This window comes from Trichophyton verrucosum (genome assembly GCF_000151505.1).
Source record: "Trichophyton verrucosum HKI 0517 chromosome Unknown contig00686_1.f1.exp, whole genome shotgun sequence".
Lineage (NCBI taxonomy): Eukaryota > Fungi > Ascomycota > Eurotiomycetes > Onygenales > Arthrodermataceae > Trichophyton > Trichophyton verrucosum.
Genome location: NW_003315282.1, coordinates 1 through 18,744, shown reverse-complemented (window position 1 = coordinate 18,744; position 18,744 = coordinate 1). Strand labels below are relative to the sequence as shown.

The 18,744-nt window shown below is 50.1% G+C and overlaps 6 protein-coding genes across 6 annotated transcripts; 2 read left to right on the top strand and 4 right to left on the bottom strand.

The window, feature by feature from the left end:
• Positions 1 to 50: 50 nt before the first annotated feature.
• Positions 51 to 2,515, bottom strand: TRV_06267 (uncharacterized protein; the record flags this gene model as incomplete). Its single annotated transcript, XM_003019663.1, is given in 3 exon segments — positions 51 to 88; positions 108 to 1,619; positions 1,675 to 2,515. Coding segments are annotated over 3 exon segments (2,391 nt in total), but the record flags the coding sequence as incomplete, so codon positions are not given.
• Positions 2,516 to 6,839: 4,324 nt separating this feature from the next.
• Positions 6,840 to 8,894, top strand: TRV_06266 (uncharacterized protein; the record flags this gene model as incomplete). Its single annotated transcript, XM_003019662.1, has 8 exons — positions 6,840 to 7,066; positions 7,165 to 7,378; positions 7,463 to 7,582; positions 7,640 to 7,691; positions 7,755 to 8,007; positions 8,071 to 8,476; positions 8,554 to 8,728; positions 8,812 to 8,894. The coding sequence occupies 8 exons, from the start codon at positions 6,840 to 6,842 to the stop codon at positions 8,892 to 8,894; spliced, it is 1,530 nt and encodes a 509-aa protein (XP_003019708.1).
• Positions 8,895 to 9,934: 1,040 nt separating this feature from the next.
• TRV_06265 (uncharacterized protein) lies at positions 9,935 to 12,794 on the top strand (the record flags this gene model as incomplete). The annotated part of the gene is made up of 3 exons (XM_003019661.1): positions 9,935 to 9,950; positions 9,997 to 10,870; positions 10,934 to 12,794. The coding sequence occupies 3 exons, from the start codon at positions 9,935 to 9,937 to the stop codon at positions 12,792 to 12,794; spliced, it is 2,751 nt and encodes a 916-aa protein (XP_003019707.1).
• A 555-nt stretch (positions 12,795 to 13,349) lies between these two features.
• On the bottom strand, positions 13,350 to 14,171 carry TRV_06264 (acetyltransferase, GNAT family; the record flags this gene model as incomplete). Its single annotated transcript, XM_003019660.1, has 2 exons — positions 13,350 to 13,603; positions 13,679 to 14,171. 2 exons carry the CDS (start codon positions 14,169 to 14,171, stop codon positions 13,350 to 13,352), a joined length of 747 nt encoding a protein of 248 aa, XP_003019706.1.
• Positions 14,172 to 14,698: 527 nt separating this feature from the next.
• TRV_06263 (uncharacterized protein) lies at positions 14,699 to 15,528 on the bottom strand (the record flags this gene model as incomplete). The annotated part of the gene is made up of 2 exons (XM_003019659.1): positions 14,699 to 15,151; positions 15,244 to 15,528. 2 exons carry the CDS (start codon positions 15,526 to 15,528, stop codon positions 14,699 to 14,701), a joined length of 738 nt encoding a protein of 245 aa, XP_003019705.1.
• A 158-nt stretch (positions 15,529 to 15,686) lies between these two features.
• On the bottom strand, positions 15,687 to 17,080 carry TRV_06262 (uncharacterized protein; the record flags this gene model as incomplete). Its single annotated transcript, XM_003019658.1, has 3 exons — positions 15,687 to 16,188; positions 16,265 to 16,378; positions 16,488 to 17,080. 3 exons carry the CDS (start codon positions 17,078 to 17,080, stop codon positions 15,687 to 15,689), a joined length of 1,209 nt encoding a protein of 402 aa, XP_003019704.1.
• Positions 17,081 to 18,744: the final 1,664 nt, after the last annotated feature.

The window sequence follows — 18,744 nt, the reverse complement described above, 5'->3', positions numbered from 1 at the left end:
ATTAGCTATTGTGGACATTAGAAACAGATTTAAAAAGCGAGGATACATACGTAGGGAGTGGTTGACGCCAGCAGAGTAGTCACCAACACTTTCAGGAGTCCATTCACCAATAAAGACACTTCCGGCATTTTGCACAAGCGGAACAACATCTGCTGCATTCTTGAGTTGGAGAATCAGATGCTCAGGGGCATACTCGTTGCTCAGAGTCATGGCCTCCTCCACATTTTTGACAACAAAGGTCACGGAGTGGGCTATTGATCCTCTAACAATGTCTACTCGTGGTAGAGCCATGGCTTGTGAGTGAAGTTCGTCTTCAATGGCCTTGAGCTCAGCTTCGTTCAAGTCGACCGCGATAAGTATAACCTGAGAATCAACGCCGTGTTCTGCTTGACTGAGTAAGTCTGACGCAACAAAGACAGGATTTGCGTGTTTATCAGCGATAACGAGGACCTCGCTAGGTCCTGCGGGCATATCGATACCCACGCCGGCAGAAGTATCGTTTGACACGAACATCTTGGCAGCTGTTACAAACTGATTTCCTGGGCCGAGAATCTTGTCTACTTTGGTAATGCTTTCGGTGCCGTAGGCCATGGCTGCAACAGCCTGGGCCCCACCAGCAAGCACAATGCTATCAGCTCCGACCTTTTTGGCAATGTATACAATCTCTGGAGAGATACTGCCGTCGGAGCGTGGCGGAGATGCAAATACAATATTCTTGCATCCGGCAACCATGGCAGGAACGCCTAGCATAAGTGCGGTTGAAGGCAGTACAGCCGTGCCTCCGGGTATGTACAAGCCAACCTTTTCGATGGGACGGACAAAGCGTGAGCAGACTACTCCCGGCATGGTTTCAACAGATAGCGGCTTTTCATCTTGCTGGGCGGCGTGGAAGCGCCGGATATTTTCGTAGCTGACGTCAATGGCGGCCTTAGTCTCGGGAGACAATTTCATCAAATCTTCAGGGAAAGGAGCAAGCAGCACAGGTGATGTTAAGGAGGTAGCCTTTTCGAATTTGTGGGTATACTTGAGCACTGCTGCATCTTCATTCTGCTGAACATCTTGAATTATGGGGCGAACGAGGTTGACAACTGCATCGTTGGATTTTTGGGAAGGCCTTTGGAGAGCCTCTCGGACGACCTTTGGTGGAGTTGATGCAGTGAAATAACATTTCATTGTAATTTTTCCATCTGCTTCTGCAGCTGGAGGTTTGGGTTTAGCATCCTCTTTGGCTGGTTCTCCGGAACCCCCCTTGGTAGAGGCGAGGCCAAGTTTCTCAGACCACGCAGGTTTTGCATCCCCCTGTCTTCTCTTCACCTTTAGGCTCTTTAGGTCAAGATTTCTCTCGACATCTTCAAGAGACACGCCAGAGGAAATGCACTTTGTAAGAGCAAAGTAAATCAAATCGGCAGCTTCAGAGGCAACTTCTTCCTTTTCTGACGCTTGACATAACTCTTCCGCTTCCTCCATTATCTTGGCTTCCAACAATTTGGGGTCATTGAATAGACGAGAGGTATACGATCCAGGGGGTGCACTTTCTTTCCGAGTTTGCAGGGTATGCTGTAGGCGGGAAAGGCCATTATATGCCCCAAAGCAGCTAGCAGTTCCGAGGTGACAGAAGCCTATACACTTAAATATCAGTTTAAGCTCGAACAGAATATAAAATAGCAGACTGACCTCTCCCTTTCTGTCTAACTACGAAGACAAGGCAATCATTGTCACAGTCCAAGCCAACTCGGACAAGTTCCTGGGTGTCACCACTCGAGGCTCCTTTGTACCAAAGTCCGCGTTTCCGGCTCTGATACACCCCAGTTCCGGTCCTAATGGCTTCAACAACGCTCTTGTCACTGCTCCAGACAAGTCCTAGCGAGATTCCACGCTCATCTGTGACAGTGGTAGCATATAACCCGGTGTTGCTATCTGGAACAGCTCCAGCAACCAGGAACTTTGCGGGTGAAAGCTCTTCTTTCTCTGCAGACAGAATAGCAGAAGGAATAATGCTAACAACACCCTCCTGCTCGCTAGTCAGGAGGGCCGTCTGACTTGTTGAGCCATCGTTGGACCTATAGATCGTCTTAACGGAAGAGTCGTCTGACAATTCGGATACAACAGTATCCAATGCCTCGGACGAAGCGCAATTGACGCCAATCTCTTTCCGCTCAGCATCTTCAGCCACCCACTTCTTCAATTCAAGCACTTCAGAAGCAGATGATACGAGCACCACTATTCGTGACGAAGGGACACTCTGCTCTCTTGAAAGCGTCTGGAGCTGGTCAAGCGTTACAAAGGCAAGGATTGCTCCAGTGTTGAGAACGTCGACGATGTCTGCCACATCCGTGAAGGCTGTCGCATCAATGCAGACATCCAGCAAGGAGAAGCTATCTCGGACAAAGGAGAGAGCGAAGTCGACGCTCGATGGCTTTATAAGAACCCTGCCGAAGTACGAGATCTGCCTAAGGCTGAGGCCCTCCGTGGAGCTCGACTCGGGTGTATGGGAGAGCAGGAATGGCAGCGCCATCTTTAACTAGTGCAGTTGCAGTGTCTCTGTTGGCTTCAGAAGGAGGATATCTGGTAGGCAAGCCTCTCGACCGTCTATTTCTTTCTCTTCTCTACCTCCGTTTGACTCCCTTTTTCTTCTGCTGTGGTTGAACTTGCACGGCTGGAGCTCGTCAGCAGTAGTTTAATAGTTATGACTCCCATGCAAACTTCGTCGGTGGGGTAGTTAACTTTAACTACTTAGATTAGATTTAGTTAACTAGATAACTAGATAAAGATAAGGAACTTAAGCTTTTGCGGCACTTGCCCGGCCTTAATTAGCCGCCAAGCAGGAAGCGAGAAAGTGTTATTATTATTGAGATACAGATAGGTAGGATAGAATGACACGCAGATATATATATACATGCTATATGCCAGGATATATCGGTAGTTAATTTACAGTGAGCTTGCTATTTGGGGCCTCTGGTTGTTGATTCGTGGCCATCTCCCTTGCACCGCCGTTTCCACCGCATAATTAACTAGTTCCTGGGTTACCCGAAGATAATCAAGTAGTTACTGATTGACAAATCTCGTCGACGTCGAACTCGATCAAAAACGTTTCGTACTTCTACCAGGTACCAGGGCTGGATGGACCCTTTCATAGCACAATATATATCCTCCCCACACAGAAATAGATTCTGCATAGGAGTGTTCTATAGAGATGGTCGCCTGCCTCCTCTAAAAGCTAGCTATTGAAGGGTATTGTGGCCAAAAAGGTATGACGCACAGAATACCTCGCGTACCTTCCCCTACAATCATTCGGCAAAGACGAACGAGAACATGGGTTAGGGCAGCTCGACGGGTATACGCAATAAATAAAAGGGCAAAAGGGCATCCCTATGATCAAAACAAAGATGTATCTCGGCCCAGGGGATCTTCTTCATGCATTTGTGACTATTACGTCAACCTGGTGCCTGATAGCATTTGTTATCCTTGATAACAAATTGAATTAAGAGTCCAGATCGATAAGAGAGTTAGTTAACCAAGGGTCTATCCTGGCTGATGATAGCTGCCTGAAATACGGCCATCAGATAACTAGTCAAGGTTTTAATGCCGCCTGTAAGGCGTGGCTGACCCGATAGCACCTATAAAATAGGTCGTAATCTAACGGGCGTACGCGCCGATAAAGGGGTATCTGTTAGACAGAAGGATGTGATATGAAACAGACACGAATGAACTGTTAAGACTAGTTCTCTTCTAGATGTTCAGCTGTGTGTTAGAATTACTCCATACAATCGATAGCAATAAGTTAAAGATCAACCAAGAGTTTGAATCGGAGACACGCATAACTAGGCAAATTATGCTTAAACGGTCGAAGAAGCCATCGCCAACATGATAGGTTGTTCGACGGTTGTTAGAACTCGCAAAACTTCAGGATAGCGATGGGTATCCCTTTGGCCTGCCGGTTGGACGAACAGTTAGACAAGTGTGAGCCCCTCGTCCGCCGCCTAGGCTGTTTCTCCCCATTTCCCCAACTTTTCTGTGTGACCTGCTAGTGATTCGTGAGAGGAATTTAGTCAAAGAACTAGAGTTGCATTTTGTACCAAGGCACTTTACCTCCATGAACTGGGTGTACAACCGGGCAAAGAGTCCTCGGCTATAGATCTATAAGATAGAGTAGTATGCAAAAAGACGGTAACAAGAAAAACGTGCATACTTAACCTCAAGGCCCCCGGTACATGATAGTCACTTGATAGACCCGTCTGCACCCCCCGTCAACCTCCCACCTGGGCCCTAAAGTATGGGCAAGGGAAGGGAAGTCCGCAACTGGGATCCGGAGACCAGGCCGTGCCTTTCTAAATGCATCAGTATGTTTAATTGCTGTATACATGTATACAAGCATATGCTTCCCACCCCGCACTGCTTGTCCCCCTCTGGGGTCCACCGCCGAGGTCCTCTTGTAGTGTATCAAGCAGTTGGTAGGAAGACGGCAGAGCTCCTTTTTTTCTTTTTGACCGACTGCACTGTTCTCAGCCATCTACGTCAAGTATTCCCCGGACATCTGAGCGGGGTAACTACCTATGCATGCATGCATGTATAACGCTCCCGTCAACAAAGGAGCCATTATGGCCATCGGTAGCAGCGGCAGAGCGGTGGAGGCCAGGCGTGGCTTCGTTGACAATAGAGTGATGGATTTCAAGCGTGTGATCACTGGCGATCACTGGCTCGACACAACCATCGCGGCCTGAGCAAGGACGAACAAAGGGGACGAAAGAAGTTTGACGGTGAAGTTGTGATTGATTCCAGGCGGCACCTGGCCGAGGAAGAGAACGGTCGTCTTGGGCACACCCGTGTGCTCTATACAAGTATGATTTCATCTCGCCATTGACAGGGAAGTGGTACGGAGTAAACAGAGGCCAACTCACCTGGAGAGGCAGCCTAGGAGGGAGGACCGCATACATAACTCGCTAAACTCTGGTGAGGCTGCCGGCCTGCTCGATATAAGTATATCAGGCGGTTTAAGACCAGAGCAGTGCCGTAGTTAGTGAAGGGCCTAAAATGGGTCTGTTGACCCTTGCTGCAGCGAGTCAGTGTCCATGCCGGGCACGTTAAACTAGTTATCTGATAATCTTCTCTTCTCCATCCTCATGGCCGAGATGTCGGGGGGGAGGGGCAGGCGTCTTCGTCTCTTCCGGTGGTGGTGGTGATGCTCGAATAATGCATACTATATGTGTGTGCGTTGGAGTTAGATCCACCCCAAGGACGAGAGACACAGCCCTGAGGATCCCGCCTTCACGCCATCACGCCATCACGAGACATGCAACATGCTTGCTGGCGGTCGTTTGTGGGGGTCAGATGTCGGTCAGCAAGTAGTATACACATCGCCGGCGCTGGTAGAGATGCTGTCGCCGTGGATAGTTCGTGGCAAAGCGAGACACGGTGGTTAAATTAACTAACTACGTCCTGGTCTCGCCCTTCGCTCCCCAGCAGCATCAGAGTCAAGGACCAGGAACAGGCAAGCCGGCCCCATGTTGCACATAACTTGCTGGTCCTGTCCTCGGGTTCAACAGCCAGCCAGCCCATTGACGGGGAGGCAACAGGGAGGAAAAAAGAAAAGCGCCTGTTATTCGCTACTCGTCTAAGCGTGTCCTCCCCCCTAGCTGCTGATCACTTTCAGGGGCAAGGAGGGTAAACGCAAAGAAAGGCACAACAAGACCAAAAATTGCATCTCGTAACTTATGGGGCCGTGACATAGGCAAAGGAGCCAGCCCCGGCGAGATGGGCGGCGGGTGACGATGGCCGTCGAGGCAACTAGCAAACCGCTTCGTTGGGCCGGCATCCCCAGGTCGTCTGATATCTGTTTCGTGCGACGCCCTACCAGCTTTGGCGCGAGCTGCTCGGTGTGAGAAAGGACTGGTGGACGATGAGAGAGCCAGTACTCCGTACGGAGTAGTCGAGATACTTACTCGAGGACAGAGTGTACCCGCCAGTCTCTCCCGTCCCTGGCAGCACGGCAGCAGATATAATATGATACATATCCGGCAACTCTGTGAGAGCACCACGTCCGGGATGCCTTGCCTTGCATCAACCATCACTCGGAACAATATATACACATATTACCTCGTGGAACAGGCAACAAGACCATTGTTTCTGCTCCGAGGTACCGCTGCAAGGGAAAAGAAACATGGAATACACATCCAAAAATGACTGCCAGAGTGGCTGAAATTGAGATCTCCTGATGGTCCGACTGCGCGGAGCTTAACACTAGTTTAACAGCCAACAACCTGTGATATCTGTAATGGAAAGCAGATCTGGGAGTTCCACTGCGAACACGCTAGTTGGCCAGGGATTCTCTCCCTGCTTTTCTTTTTCCTTTTCTTTTTTCTTTTTTTTTCTTTTTTTTTTTTTTNACCTTTGCGTGGGCAGGTGAGGAGCGAGCCAGGATGAAGCTCTGTTCCTGCCGGGGGTTGGTGGATATGGAGGCGCCCAAAGCAAAGGGACCCTCATAATATTATTATGATTTGGAGAAGATGGAGAAGCAAAGTAGCAGAAGAAGAAGAAAAGAAAAAGAAAGAAAGAAAAAGAGCTCCATGTCGATCAAGGGATCTCGAGTTTAAGGAGCCCTCGGCTTGCTCTCCCCTTCTCCATCTCCCGGTTGTGTGATGGGATGATATCTGATTGCTGCTGTTGAGCCTGATATCCCGTATGGTCAGCAAGACAGTGGGTTGCTTTCTTCTTATTTTCCCTCTTTGCATCTATATATTATAATCGTCGAGTCCCTCTTTTGCGATCCTACTATCTTCTTCTTCTTTTCGTTCTCTCATTTATTATACCACTGGACGCCGAGCATACGGACATAATCAAAGATGAAGTCACTATCACTCCTGGGCGTTTCCTCGCTCGCCCTCACCTCCCTCGCCCTGCCTACCATGAATCAGAACCAGCATCGATTCGTGGCCCTCGCCGATCTTGCCGACGAGGACAAACCGCAAGCTATCAAAGATGCATTCAACCATGCGTGGAAGGGTTATATGGCCTACGCTTACCCAATGGACGAACTCCGGCCAGTCTCCAACCAGGGATCCAACCCACTGTACGATATTCTATTACCCTATTTTGCCTTTGTTATATACGCATACATCACCTACAGCAAACGCCATTTGTCGCTCCTCGCTTATGATTATGTGATAGGAACGGTTGGGGAGCCACGCCAGTTGATGCGCTTTCGACTGCCATCATCATGGGATTGCCAGATGTTGTAAACCAGATCCTGGACCATATTAGCAAGATCGATTTCAGCAAGACAGACGATCTCTGCAGCTTGTTTGAGACAACTATCCGCTACCTAGGAGGTTTGATATCTGGTTACGACCTGTTGAAGAATTCAGGAGCTATGAATGCAGATGTAGGTCCAACTGTTGTTTAGCTATGGAGACGCACCATTGACTGCGGTTTAAGTTTCAGAATTACTGACTTTTATTCTGTCTAGCCCGAGAAAGTCGATGTCCTTCTCAAGAAGGCTGTAGAGCTTGCAGATGTCCTTAAATTCTCATTCAACTCTACCACCGGCATTCCCTCAAACACCCTGAACATTCCTAAGCAGACTACTGTAAGTCGTTGACTGACATGGTATGAGACATGACAAGGCTGACATAGTTTCATGCAGGACGGCGCCACAAGCAACGGCCTTGCAACGGTCGGAACTCTGGTTCTTGAATGTAAGATTTTGTCTGATACGAAGTGACATCCCTATGGCACACGTCCAACTGACTCGCCCGTAGGGACACGGCTCTCTGACTTGACCAACAAGGAAGAGTACGGCAAGCTTGCCCAGAAGGCTGAGGAGTACTTGCTCAACCCCCAACCCAAGTCGAACGAGGTCTTCCCCGGTCTTGTTGGAGGAAGCATCAACATCCAGACCGGCAAGTTTGAGCGTGCCAGTGCCAGCTGGGAGGGCGGTGATGACTCCTTTTACGAGTACCTGATCAAGATGTACGTCTACGACCGTAGCGCGTTTGGAAAATACAAAGATAGGTAAGAAGTCATGCATCCGGTATCATTTTAAACCAATTAGTATTAATAAATATGTATATATAGATGGGTGCTGGCTGCCCAGTCGACAATTGAACATTTGAAATCTTCCCCCTTGCTACACCCTGACACCACATTTGTTGGAGCCTGGGCAAACGGAGCATTGGTCAAGAGCTCCCAGCACCTCGCTTGCTTTGATGGAGGCAACTTCATCCTCGGCGGACCAGAGCTAAACCGACCTGAATTCACCCGATTCGGACTGAAACTGGTTGATGGCTGCCACAAGACTTATGCCAGTACGGAGACCAAGATCGGACCTGAATCCTTCGGCTGGGACGAGAAGAACGTCCCCAGCGACCAGGCTTCCTTCTTCACCAAGTATGGCTTTTATATTAACAGCTCTGGATATGTCTTGAGGCCTGAGGTCATCGAGAGTTTCTACTACGCTTACCGAGTCACTGGAGACAAGAAGGTATATACACCCGTAATTCTACGCATGTGAATTCATATGTTGCTGTCTCGACTAACTTCTCTTCTCTCTCTAAACAGTATCAACGATGGATCTGGGATGCCTTTGTGGCCATCAGCGAAACCACCAAGACGGACAGCGGCTTCTCCTCCATCAGCGATGTCAACGCTGCCAACGGCGGATCCAAGACCGACAGCCAGCCCAGCTTCTTCTTTGCCGAGACTCTGAAGTACACCTACCTGGCTTTCTCTGATGGTATGCTATTTCCTTGAAACTTCCCTTTCCCTCCTAATAAATACTTAATAACCAGATTCAACGTGGCTAACTTGTTTCTGCAGAGGCCGACTGGCAGATTAGCCGTAGTGGAAAGGACAAGTTTGTCTTCAACACGGAGGCTCACCCCATCCGTGTCCGCAACTAGGACCCTCTTAACCAACTTCCCTTTCACTGTACATATTCTTCTTTGCGCTGCAAGGCTGTCCGTCCTTCTACTTACCTCTTCTAATCCAGCCTATATTCCTACTTCTTGCTTCTTTGCCGTCTTCTGCTTCCCCGGATTTTCATGCTGAGTAATCTGCTTTGTCATATATTAATAACCTCTCGGCTATTACCTAAGCTGCTGACCAAGCGACGGAGTCTGACTGGCTCGGCTAGCAGCGGGATTGCCCTTGCCGAGGCCGCGGCTGGCGTCTTGCGGCCGTTTCCCCCACAGAGTGAGTCCCCGATCTAAGTAGCAAGGAAAGCCGCCCAAGGGGAGCGCTGGGACGTTTGAGGCCGGTTAGCGCGCGTCAGCAACTGGACTCTCCTCGCATCGCCAACCTCACCAGCACCAGCATCGCCATGTCTGTCGTTACCTGGGCTGAGGCACGGCGACACCACATCACGTAACTGCACGAACGCCGACCCCGAGCGAGCGGACGAGAAAAGAAGCTTTAAACGGAAGGGAGACGAAAAATCGGACGCGAGAGAGAGAGAGAACCACAGCAGGAGAGTCGGGAGAGAGCCGGGACGGCCAGACGTGAGGCATGGAGGGTGCAGAGGTCGAACGGCCTACATGGAGCCGGGCGTCGAGCAGGAGAGAGTTCCTGCGCACGTATAAGGCCTGCATGTCCTGCCGCCAGCGCAAGGCGAAGTGCGAGCTCGGCGGGAACAACGATCGTGGGATTCCGCCAGGCCCGCCGTGTCTGCGATGTCGCAGGGAGCAGCGGAACTGCCAGTTCAGCGAGGACCGGGCCTGGGCGCGCAAGAAGAAGAAGGGTAATTATTACACCTGCCACTGCTTACTGCCACTCCTCCCCGCCTTCCTCCCCGCCTTCCGCCGTTCCGCCCAGGTTTTTGTTTTTGCTTTGTTTTGTTTCTTTTTTTCTCTTTTCTGCCGGAGGGCGGATAAACGGCGGGAGTTGGGCGGACAGGCGGGACTCATAATGCACATCTTAATGTCGTGCAGCTGGGGTTTGGGGGATGGTGTTGCGTACATGTATGGAGTATCTGGCTGACGCTCATCTTGAATCTTCTATATATAGATACTACTACGAACACATCCGCGCCAGAGACGTCAGCCCCTTTCTCCACCACCACTGCCGCTACCACTACCAACGCTACAAATGCCGGCGCAGGGCAAATAGCCGGTGCCGATGCGGATACGGAGGAAGCCAACCAGGTGAACCAATCGGTTCATGACGGGCTCTATTCCGTATCGAATGCTGGGGACACACCCTCCTCGACGGGGCATCATGCTCACAACATACCTGGTGCGGCTGGAGGGGCTCCCAATTCCAATACCAGCACAGCTAGCGGGCATACAAGCATGCATTTTGACCCTGTCGGCCGCGCTGCGCCTACTACACCGGCTAACATGAGCAGCACCGGCAGTTTATCACCTGTCTTGACCTCTTCCACCACGAATAACGTCCATAGACGCGAATATCGAGGCAGCTCATCAGATCGGCTTCATGCTGGTGTACAGTCAAGTAGCTCCCATGGCCTACATACTTCGGTCATGCGAACTGTCGTGTCGAGTGGGAACGATGCGTTGAACATTCTCTTCCAAGCTGCTGCGCAGGAACAGGACAACGAAATGATTGATGTCGAATCTACTGACCGGCGGCCATCCATGTCCAAAGAAGGTGGTGCTGGGGATGATGTTAACGGTAGTGCTGCTGCAGGTACAGGTACAGGACAGGAACGTCCCTACTCGCAACATCAAAAGACCCAGTCCCATGCAGGAATCCGCACCTACGATACGCCAACATCCACTACCTCGTATGGAGGTTCTCCCACATCGGACCCAACGCAGCTCTCTCACGTCGAACCAGATGTATTGGCTGTTTGGGATCAGTGCCGTTTTGTTAAGATGGGCTGGTTCTCATCCCGAGAGGCAGTGACTTATGTTGATATGTATGTCATTACCCTGCTCTGCAGTCCTATCTTGCCCTTAACTATCTGACTAACTGTTCTCAGGTTCTTCAAAAATATGGCTCCTCTATCTCCCATTCTTTCACATTTTTACTCCCATCATAGAAATCACTACTGGCTTATCTCCCAAGAGCCTGTTCTATGCTGCACTATTCTCATGATTTCATCGCGATACCATACTTTGCCCGGCGTGGGCGGAGCGTCCCGAGGCTTCTTCATCCATCAAAGGCTCTGGCAGCACTGCCAACATTTGATTATGCGCGTAATGCTCGGCCAGGAGAAAGGCTCCAAGGCCAAGACTCGCACTGTTGGGACCATCGAGGCCCTGTTAGTAATGTCTGAATGGCATCCCCGGTCTCTACATTTCCCGCCCGAGAGTGACGGATGGGACTCAGATTTGATGATGGACAATACTCCAGAACACCATGACTCGACAAGTCCAGACTCCTCTGTGTCTGCATCAAGTAGATGGCTGGAGGATGTCATTGAGCCTGCACGCCGTTCTGATCGAATGTCATGGATGTTGCTTGGCTCTGGCCTAACTCTAGCACATGAACTTGGAATCTTCGATACGGACGATTCACGGGCTAAAAGCCTTATATCGAGCCCCGAAGGAGAACACCAGGGTTTCCCGGTTGAAGAAACCATGAATTTCCCTCGCCATCGTATACGCCAGCTGCTTTACGTGTTCATCAACCAGCTAGCATCTAGGCTGGGTTGCATGTCCCTAATGCCGCAAAGCCTGAACCATTCCATAGTTGCCCCGTCGTCGCTCAATACTGGTATTGACGAGTGGCAGACGTTTATGAACTCGTGGATTGAGTTGACGAAGTTGGCAAAATCCGTTACGGATATGTTCTTTCCCTCTGCAACATTCACACGACAACAGTTGCATAGTGGCCGGTATATTGGGCTTCTAGATCACTTCCGCCCATTGCTATCTCAATGGCGGCAGAAGCATCTGGACTCTAAACGTAAGTGTGACGCACTTCATATCATCCTTACTCCGCTAATAATCATATTAATAGACCTTTCACGGCCTTTCGGTGACATGATATTCATTGAGTACCAGTTTGTTAGAGTCTACACCAACTCCATCGGAATGCAAGCGGTGGTGGAGCGTGTACTCAATGAATCAGACCCCGACGTTGTTATGGATGACGTTCGCCAGGCAAACATGGACGAAATTGACTATGAGTTCATACAAGAGGTGATTGACGGCTCATGCAGCTTATTACAGAAAGTCACCACGCTCGCTGAAAACGGGGCTCTTCGATTCTCTCCAGTCAGAATATTCCTGCGCATCACAAGCTCGTCAATATTCCTCCTCAAGGCCCTAAGTTTAGGCGTCCGTAATGCCAAACTCCAAGAGTCTCTTGATATCTTGACGAAGAGTATCCAGGCTCTACGATCGAGTTCGCTAGATGACATCCATCTAGCCTCCCGATATGCAACACTGCTAGACTCTCTGCTCTCACGACTACGAAGAAGCTTTGTGCTGTCAAATAAGAATCCAAAAGTCAGCCGGTCAACAACTCGCCCTTCTTCTGTTACTCCCTTGCCAAAGGCTCAAAATGCTTCGCCTGCAACTCAGGGTCTACAAGCATCGCCACAACAACCACAGCAGCAACAGCAGCAGCAGCAATTGCCCCATCCTCTACAGCAAGCTCAAGTACAGCAGTACTCTCCCGGAGGAGTTTGCTCTGCCCCTATGAATTCCTCCATGGATGTTCCTAATAATCCTGTCTTTGAGGATCCGATCTCTTCATTAAATGACATTAGTGCCGATGACTGGTTATCGTTGCCCTTTGATCCTTCAATGGCACCTTTTGGAGACGGTGGCAATCAGGCTTGGTCCGGCTTCGAAGGAGCTAATTTGAACTTCATCTGGAACCTACCTTCATAAGGACGTACGTTCCAAGTGGTGTCCTCACTACTTTGATGTCCATATAAGGATACGACCTGCCATTTTTCCGCAAGTCACGAGCCTCTTGAATTACAATTTCGTGGAACGTTAGGTTTTTCTCAACGACTAGTTTCGGGAGACTGCCTATCGTGATCTGAAGCCATGTATCGTCCGTTACTTTGACGGCCATAATATATACATGCACATATATCCAGCAAGCGTATACGCCATCACAGTTTTTTAGGAATCTAATACCTGAGTGTATTTAGCCAAATACTAAGCCAGTTCAAGTACAGATGCTCAATTCCAGATAATTTCAAGGTCAGAACCCCCGAATATGAAAGCAGCCAGCAACCCCGTTACTAATATGTATCTTTCAGGCATTATCAATCACATTATACATATATATATACCCTTTATATCAGATTTTGTTTCACTCCGTGTATCTCTGCTTCTAGAATTTTTATTATCAGCGAGCCGAGCTTAATTTTTGCACCACATTGAGCAATAGATTCCCCATATGTACGATACAGCTAATAAAATGCAGCCCACCCGTCACTGTTCTTTCGAAGTAAGAACGTGAATCGTTATTTTCCCACCTCCTTTTATTTCAGCTCTCGTCAGGGCGTCTTTTCTGGTAGTCATATGCTTGAAACCAATCTTCTCATACACCCTTTGGCTGGCAATATTCCCATCAAACATCGAGGCTCGGACTTCCTTGATGTTCATATGCTTCTTGCCCCAGTCAATTACAGTCTTAGCTGCCATTGTCGTGATACCACGTCCTTTATGGGATGGGCTAAGGAAGTCTGCAACATTTTTATCAGTCATTGCTCAAACCGTTCTTGGCCTGTTTGGGGGCTTATAATGAAGCAGAGACTTACTCCCCATCGCCCATATGATGCTTCCATCTCCAGCTTTCTTTGCAGCATTGGCTTCAAATTCTGCCTCTCGCGCCGCATCATCCTCGATCTCGTAGAAGTCGTCTCTCCTTATACCTATACAGCCTATAAGGGATTCCTTGCCAGTTTCTGGGTCTATCTCCCGAATTGAATTCACTGGACAGCCACTCAGGAAACGGTTTGTTGTCTCGTTTCCATGTCCGCCTCCGTTAACACTACTGTTGTGTGCCTCTATTTCCTTTCTGATCTGCAGCGAGCTGGGTATGCTAACTGTCCTCAGGTATTGCCTTGCCTCGTCCACGGGGTATGGGTATGGAGGGCCTTGCAGCCATATTGCTACCTCGAAATTGTTGAGGATATCGATGAGCTCACTGGCATCCTCGATCCGTGGAGGAGTGATGATGATGTTTGGGTGCCCGGGTATAGTCAGGTACGGCTCGCCCCCAGGCCGGTCATATAGAAGATCGAAATCCATGATTCCTGGAACGCTTGCTTGTGAACGAAATTTGAAGTTCTGGGGGAAGATTATGGGGACACCTGGCAGCGTTGCGTGGCCTCAGGCTTTTTGTATTGAATCAACCCCTGGACCTGTATGAGTCAAAAGCCAACAGCTCAGATCGTAGGTAACCAATCACCAAGTATCGGGCAAGGCTTAGCCTCAGTCTACGCCGCTCCTGATCCTTCTCACTCTGACTATCGTGACCCCCCTGTCAACCAGGGACTCGGCCATTGCCCCGTATAAGAGCATGAGTCGAATCGTTGGCAAGCTGAAATCTTAGGTGAGCTGCCAGTGTATTCAGCTAAACACCACTCTCTATGTATAAGCAAAGAGACCATCCATCATTATCTTGGGGCGTCATTTATTTACATAAATCTCGTGCATATAAGTCTAGTCCCCTCAAGCCCACGAATGAAATGGCCAAGCCACGGGGGTGAACAAGTTATCTGCGCGAAGGAAGAGGCTAAAGGAGTGATAGAAGGAGCAGCAACCTTTACACTCAACTATTCGATCCGAGCTGCCTCTGCCCACGGCCTTATTCGCGTGACTGGTCCCTTGTAGACATGTCTGGCATGCAGAATGTAATAGACCAGAGAGAACATGACCACTCCTCCGAAAATAGCACAGCTCCAATTCATAGTTGTCACGTCAACTTGGCTGACAAGCGGGAAGAATGAGAAACTAAAGGCGATGAGAAGGAAGAGGATCGCTATGGTCTCAACCGTGCTGGACCACCGGCCCATACTCCATCTAGCCGGTGGAAGTGGCTCGCCGCGCCAGCGCCTGAGACGAACGCAGGAGATGGAGATAATGTACGACGACAGAAGCGAGGCAGTACCAAGGGATATGATGGCCTGGAACGCAACTGTTGACCCGATGTTTATCAGGGATAGCAGGCAGACGATGAAGAAACTGACACAGAGTGAGTTGAGAGGGACGACAAAGCGTTTATCAATCTATATGATAGGTATTGTCAGCGAGGCGGTGATATATAGAGCTTCGTGTCCGCATTTGGATGCCACGGGAGGGTGAAGCTATAACTAGTTACCTTGGCAAAAAATGAAGGGAAAGGAATGCCACCGTCACGAGCGAATGCATAGAGCTGGCGGGAAGTAGTGGCAACATTGCTGATGGCTGAACAGGCCTGAAGGACCAATATGAGGGATGTCATTGCTGTTGTTGCCCTAACAGACTGGGTGGCATGCAAGAAGACGGAAATAAAGGGGAAGCCGGTTTGGTCTTTGAGGACTGCATCGATGTCATACACACAAAAGGCGTATGTGATGAGCATAATCAAACCGGTGGTTCCGTTCAAAATGAGGGTCCAAAGCATGCTCAGGGGTAATACTCGGGAAGCATCCTTGATTTCTTCGGCTAACGCCAGGAAGTCAGTAGAACTGAGTTGGTTGTTTCAATGGTGTAAACAGAAGGTAAGAAGAGAAGGCGTACACATATGAACAGCGGAATCAGGCCCTATAAATCCAGGCCAGGTTAGTGATTTGCCTGCCAGTTCAAGGGAATATGTTCAATACCAATAAGAGCATAGATGGGAGCTCCTAATCCAACAAGACAGGCGAGGCCATTATTTCCCCATCCCCCTCTATCGACCACATTCAGGAAGACTTCCTCAGCTGAATTCAAGGGAGCCAGGACCCAGAGAGGGATCAGGACCGCGAAGAATCCGAACACATGGACGAGGAGGATGACCCCCTCGATGAAAGGCAGCTTCTGCGCAAAGAAGGTATTGAAGATTATGGCCATGAGGGCTATCGCAATAATCAGCAGAGTGCCATGCCACCGCTCAGGCTGATAGCCCGGGTTGTTTATTGCAATAAGGCCGACGAGCATGTTCGCAACTGTGTAGGAGCAGCCCGCGATGCCCGTATGCCAGCCCAGCACACAAACCCAGCCGGTCACATAGCTCAGGAACCTCTGGCTGCTGGCCGGCGCGAATTCAGAGACCCAATGGTACTGTCCTCCAGACGTTGGAGCCCTGCAGAAGCGAGTATATGATGAGCATGGCCCTCTACTCGCGGCCTGGCGTGGGTAGAAGCTCGTTGAAGACTCACATCGACGCCATCTCGGCCATGGACAGAATCACAAACGAGAAGCCAAACAGGCCCCCGATGTAGGTATAGATCATGCCGCTCAGCCCTCCGTTCACTAGACCAGTAGTGCTCGCTCTGGTATACAGACGGGCGACATCAGCCTCTCACGGTCCCGTATTTTATGTGCATTTCCCCGTCATCTCGTAGTGTTGTTGAACGTACATCATGACAACCTCCCACGTACACATCAGCACAGCTGCGAATCCCAAGACCGAGACGAATCGAAAGTTCCTCTACGGGGAGACAATTAGCCAGCTGGATATTCAAGGAAGACGGCGAAGAAGAAGAGTCGCCTACGTTCAACTCCTGACTGTTGCCGATTCGATACATGTCGCGCTTGTCCTGGAGCGTTCCGCCGCGCATCGAGGAGAGGCTCTCGCCGGCCTCCTCGGCCGCTGGGCTGTTGGCCTCTGAGGACTGGTCATGCTTGATCTCCGACTTGAATCCCATGGCGACGGCCTGCTCAACACTGCTGAAGGGTGGCAGGCGGGAGCAGGAGCGGGAGCAAGACTGAAGGCCTGGGGGCGGCCGTCCCTTAAGAGGGAGGCCAGGAGGGCGCTGCGGGAACCTCGCACAACGCCCGCCCGCCGTACAGATGCCGGACGAAACGACACGCGGGATATCTGTGTGGAGGGCATCGTCTTGAGCACTGGGGGGCCCCTCCAGAGCAAACGGACATGTTCTCTCTTCTGGGCTGGGCAGGGAAGACGGAGATCTCTCTGCTGGTCTCCGGGGCAGCGGTCTCGCTGGATGGTCCGGGTATATACATACATACATGCAGCTATGCAGCTTCACATACAGGTTCCTGCTCGCAAGGGGGCCAGGCAGGATAACCAGTTATACCACACCCATGGCTTTACGGTGACCCCGAGTATCAAAATTCAGCAAGGATACAATGGCAACAATCAGACAAGCCGGGGAAGACATGCCGCCAGCAAAGGACTGGGTATATCAAGGCCATGCAAGGCATGTTCCACTGCAACCAACATCTGCGGTCTCACTCGCCCAGAGACACGGCGTCAGTCTGTGCCAATGAACGGCAGAGCCGGGGCCAGAAGCTTTGGCTGAAAGAAAAGCTTGAGGAGCTTTTGCAGGCTGCGCAGAGTCTTGCTTGCTGGCCCGGTGCTATATCAGCGGAGGACTATGACTAGGGGGCTTGCTGCCAGGCATATGTCACTATGCAACGATCCACCAGTAAGTTATCTGTGTACCGTTGTTGGTTTAATTCACTAACTAATTACTAGGGTCTCGAATTCGTTACGAGGATGGCCTGCCAATGAAAGACGCCATCGTTACTGACAGGACTGCGACGCCCGGAATCCGCACGCTGTCCCGGAACGCTCAGGGTGAATTTTTCAGCTTCCCTGCTATGAAGGCGAATATGCGTCGTAACCGTCTGTTATCTGCACCATATGGGAAAGCAGAGCTCCAGCTAGAGAATGAATGGCCCTATTTCCACCCTACATATTAGTTAACTAACTACGGCAGCGAAAGTCCCGCTAGTTATAACAATATGATGACGGCCTGGACTGGTCAAACTTCTTGCCTGACCCCTTCGTGATGTCCGCAGGCTGGGCAACTTCATCTCTGCCTACATGTATATCTTAAGCTTAAATAACGGTTTATTTAGGTTTCGGCTCAATGCTCCTGACTTTGGTCACAGGCCATCCGGCTTTGTTGATCGACTTTCTTTGTCTGATGGCAAACAAAAAACGCCAATCCGTCGCGCCATCTTCTCCCAAGCCAGAACCAGAACTATCGGGTAACTAGTTATCTCCAGCCAACGCTTTCAATTGGAACTCCCTTGGTGCCAGGGGCGATGACTGTTACGCCTAATATCGTGATTACCCGATGGACCATAACAGAATTACACATTCACCTGGTATCACACGGAAAGATCACCTTCTTGTCCACGACCCTTTGAATGGCCATCTTTCCCCCTGTTGGGCCCTTGTTGCCATACTCTGTCATACCACCTTCCAATGTGCAACGTAAGGTACTGTTCCCTGGGCACATACATGCATAACACTGTGTTAATGTAGGGTCTCAACTCCCCGGTGCCTTGTAGCACGGACAGGATCGTTTCCGACGTTGCCCTGCTCTCTCCAATTGACAAGGCATCTCTGAAATATGCGTTATCTCGACGAATCCACTAGACTCACTGCCCATGTCTTCCCTGATTCATGTGTGCCGGTTTCAAGCACCTCTGATGTGATCGTTCATTTCTGATGTTGGTGGAGCGCATATTCACAACGGCCCCCCGGCCCCAGGGCTCTGGCATGCGCATATTTATGACATTCTTCAATTTAATTGCCTCCCGGACACCGATGTGCACTGGGCAAGGGACGAAAATCAAGGCGTACAAGGGAATATTATTTTTTATTAGAACTCTGCCCGGACCAGAGCACTGGGAATAGCTGAACGTCAGCGCTTTCGAAGAA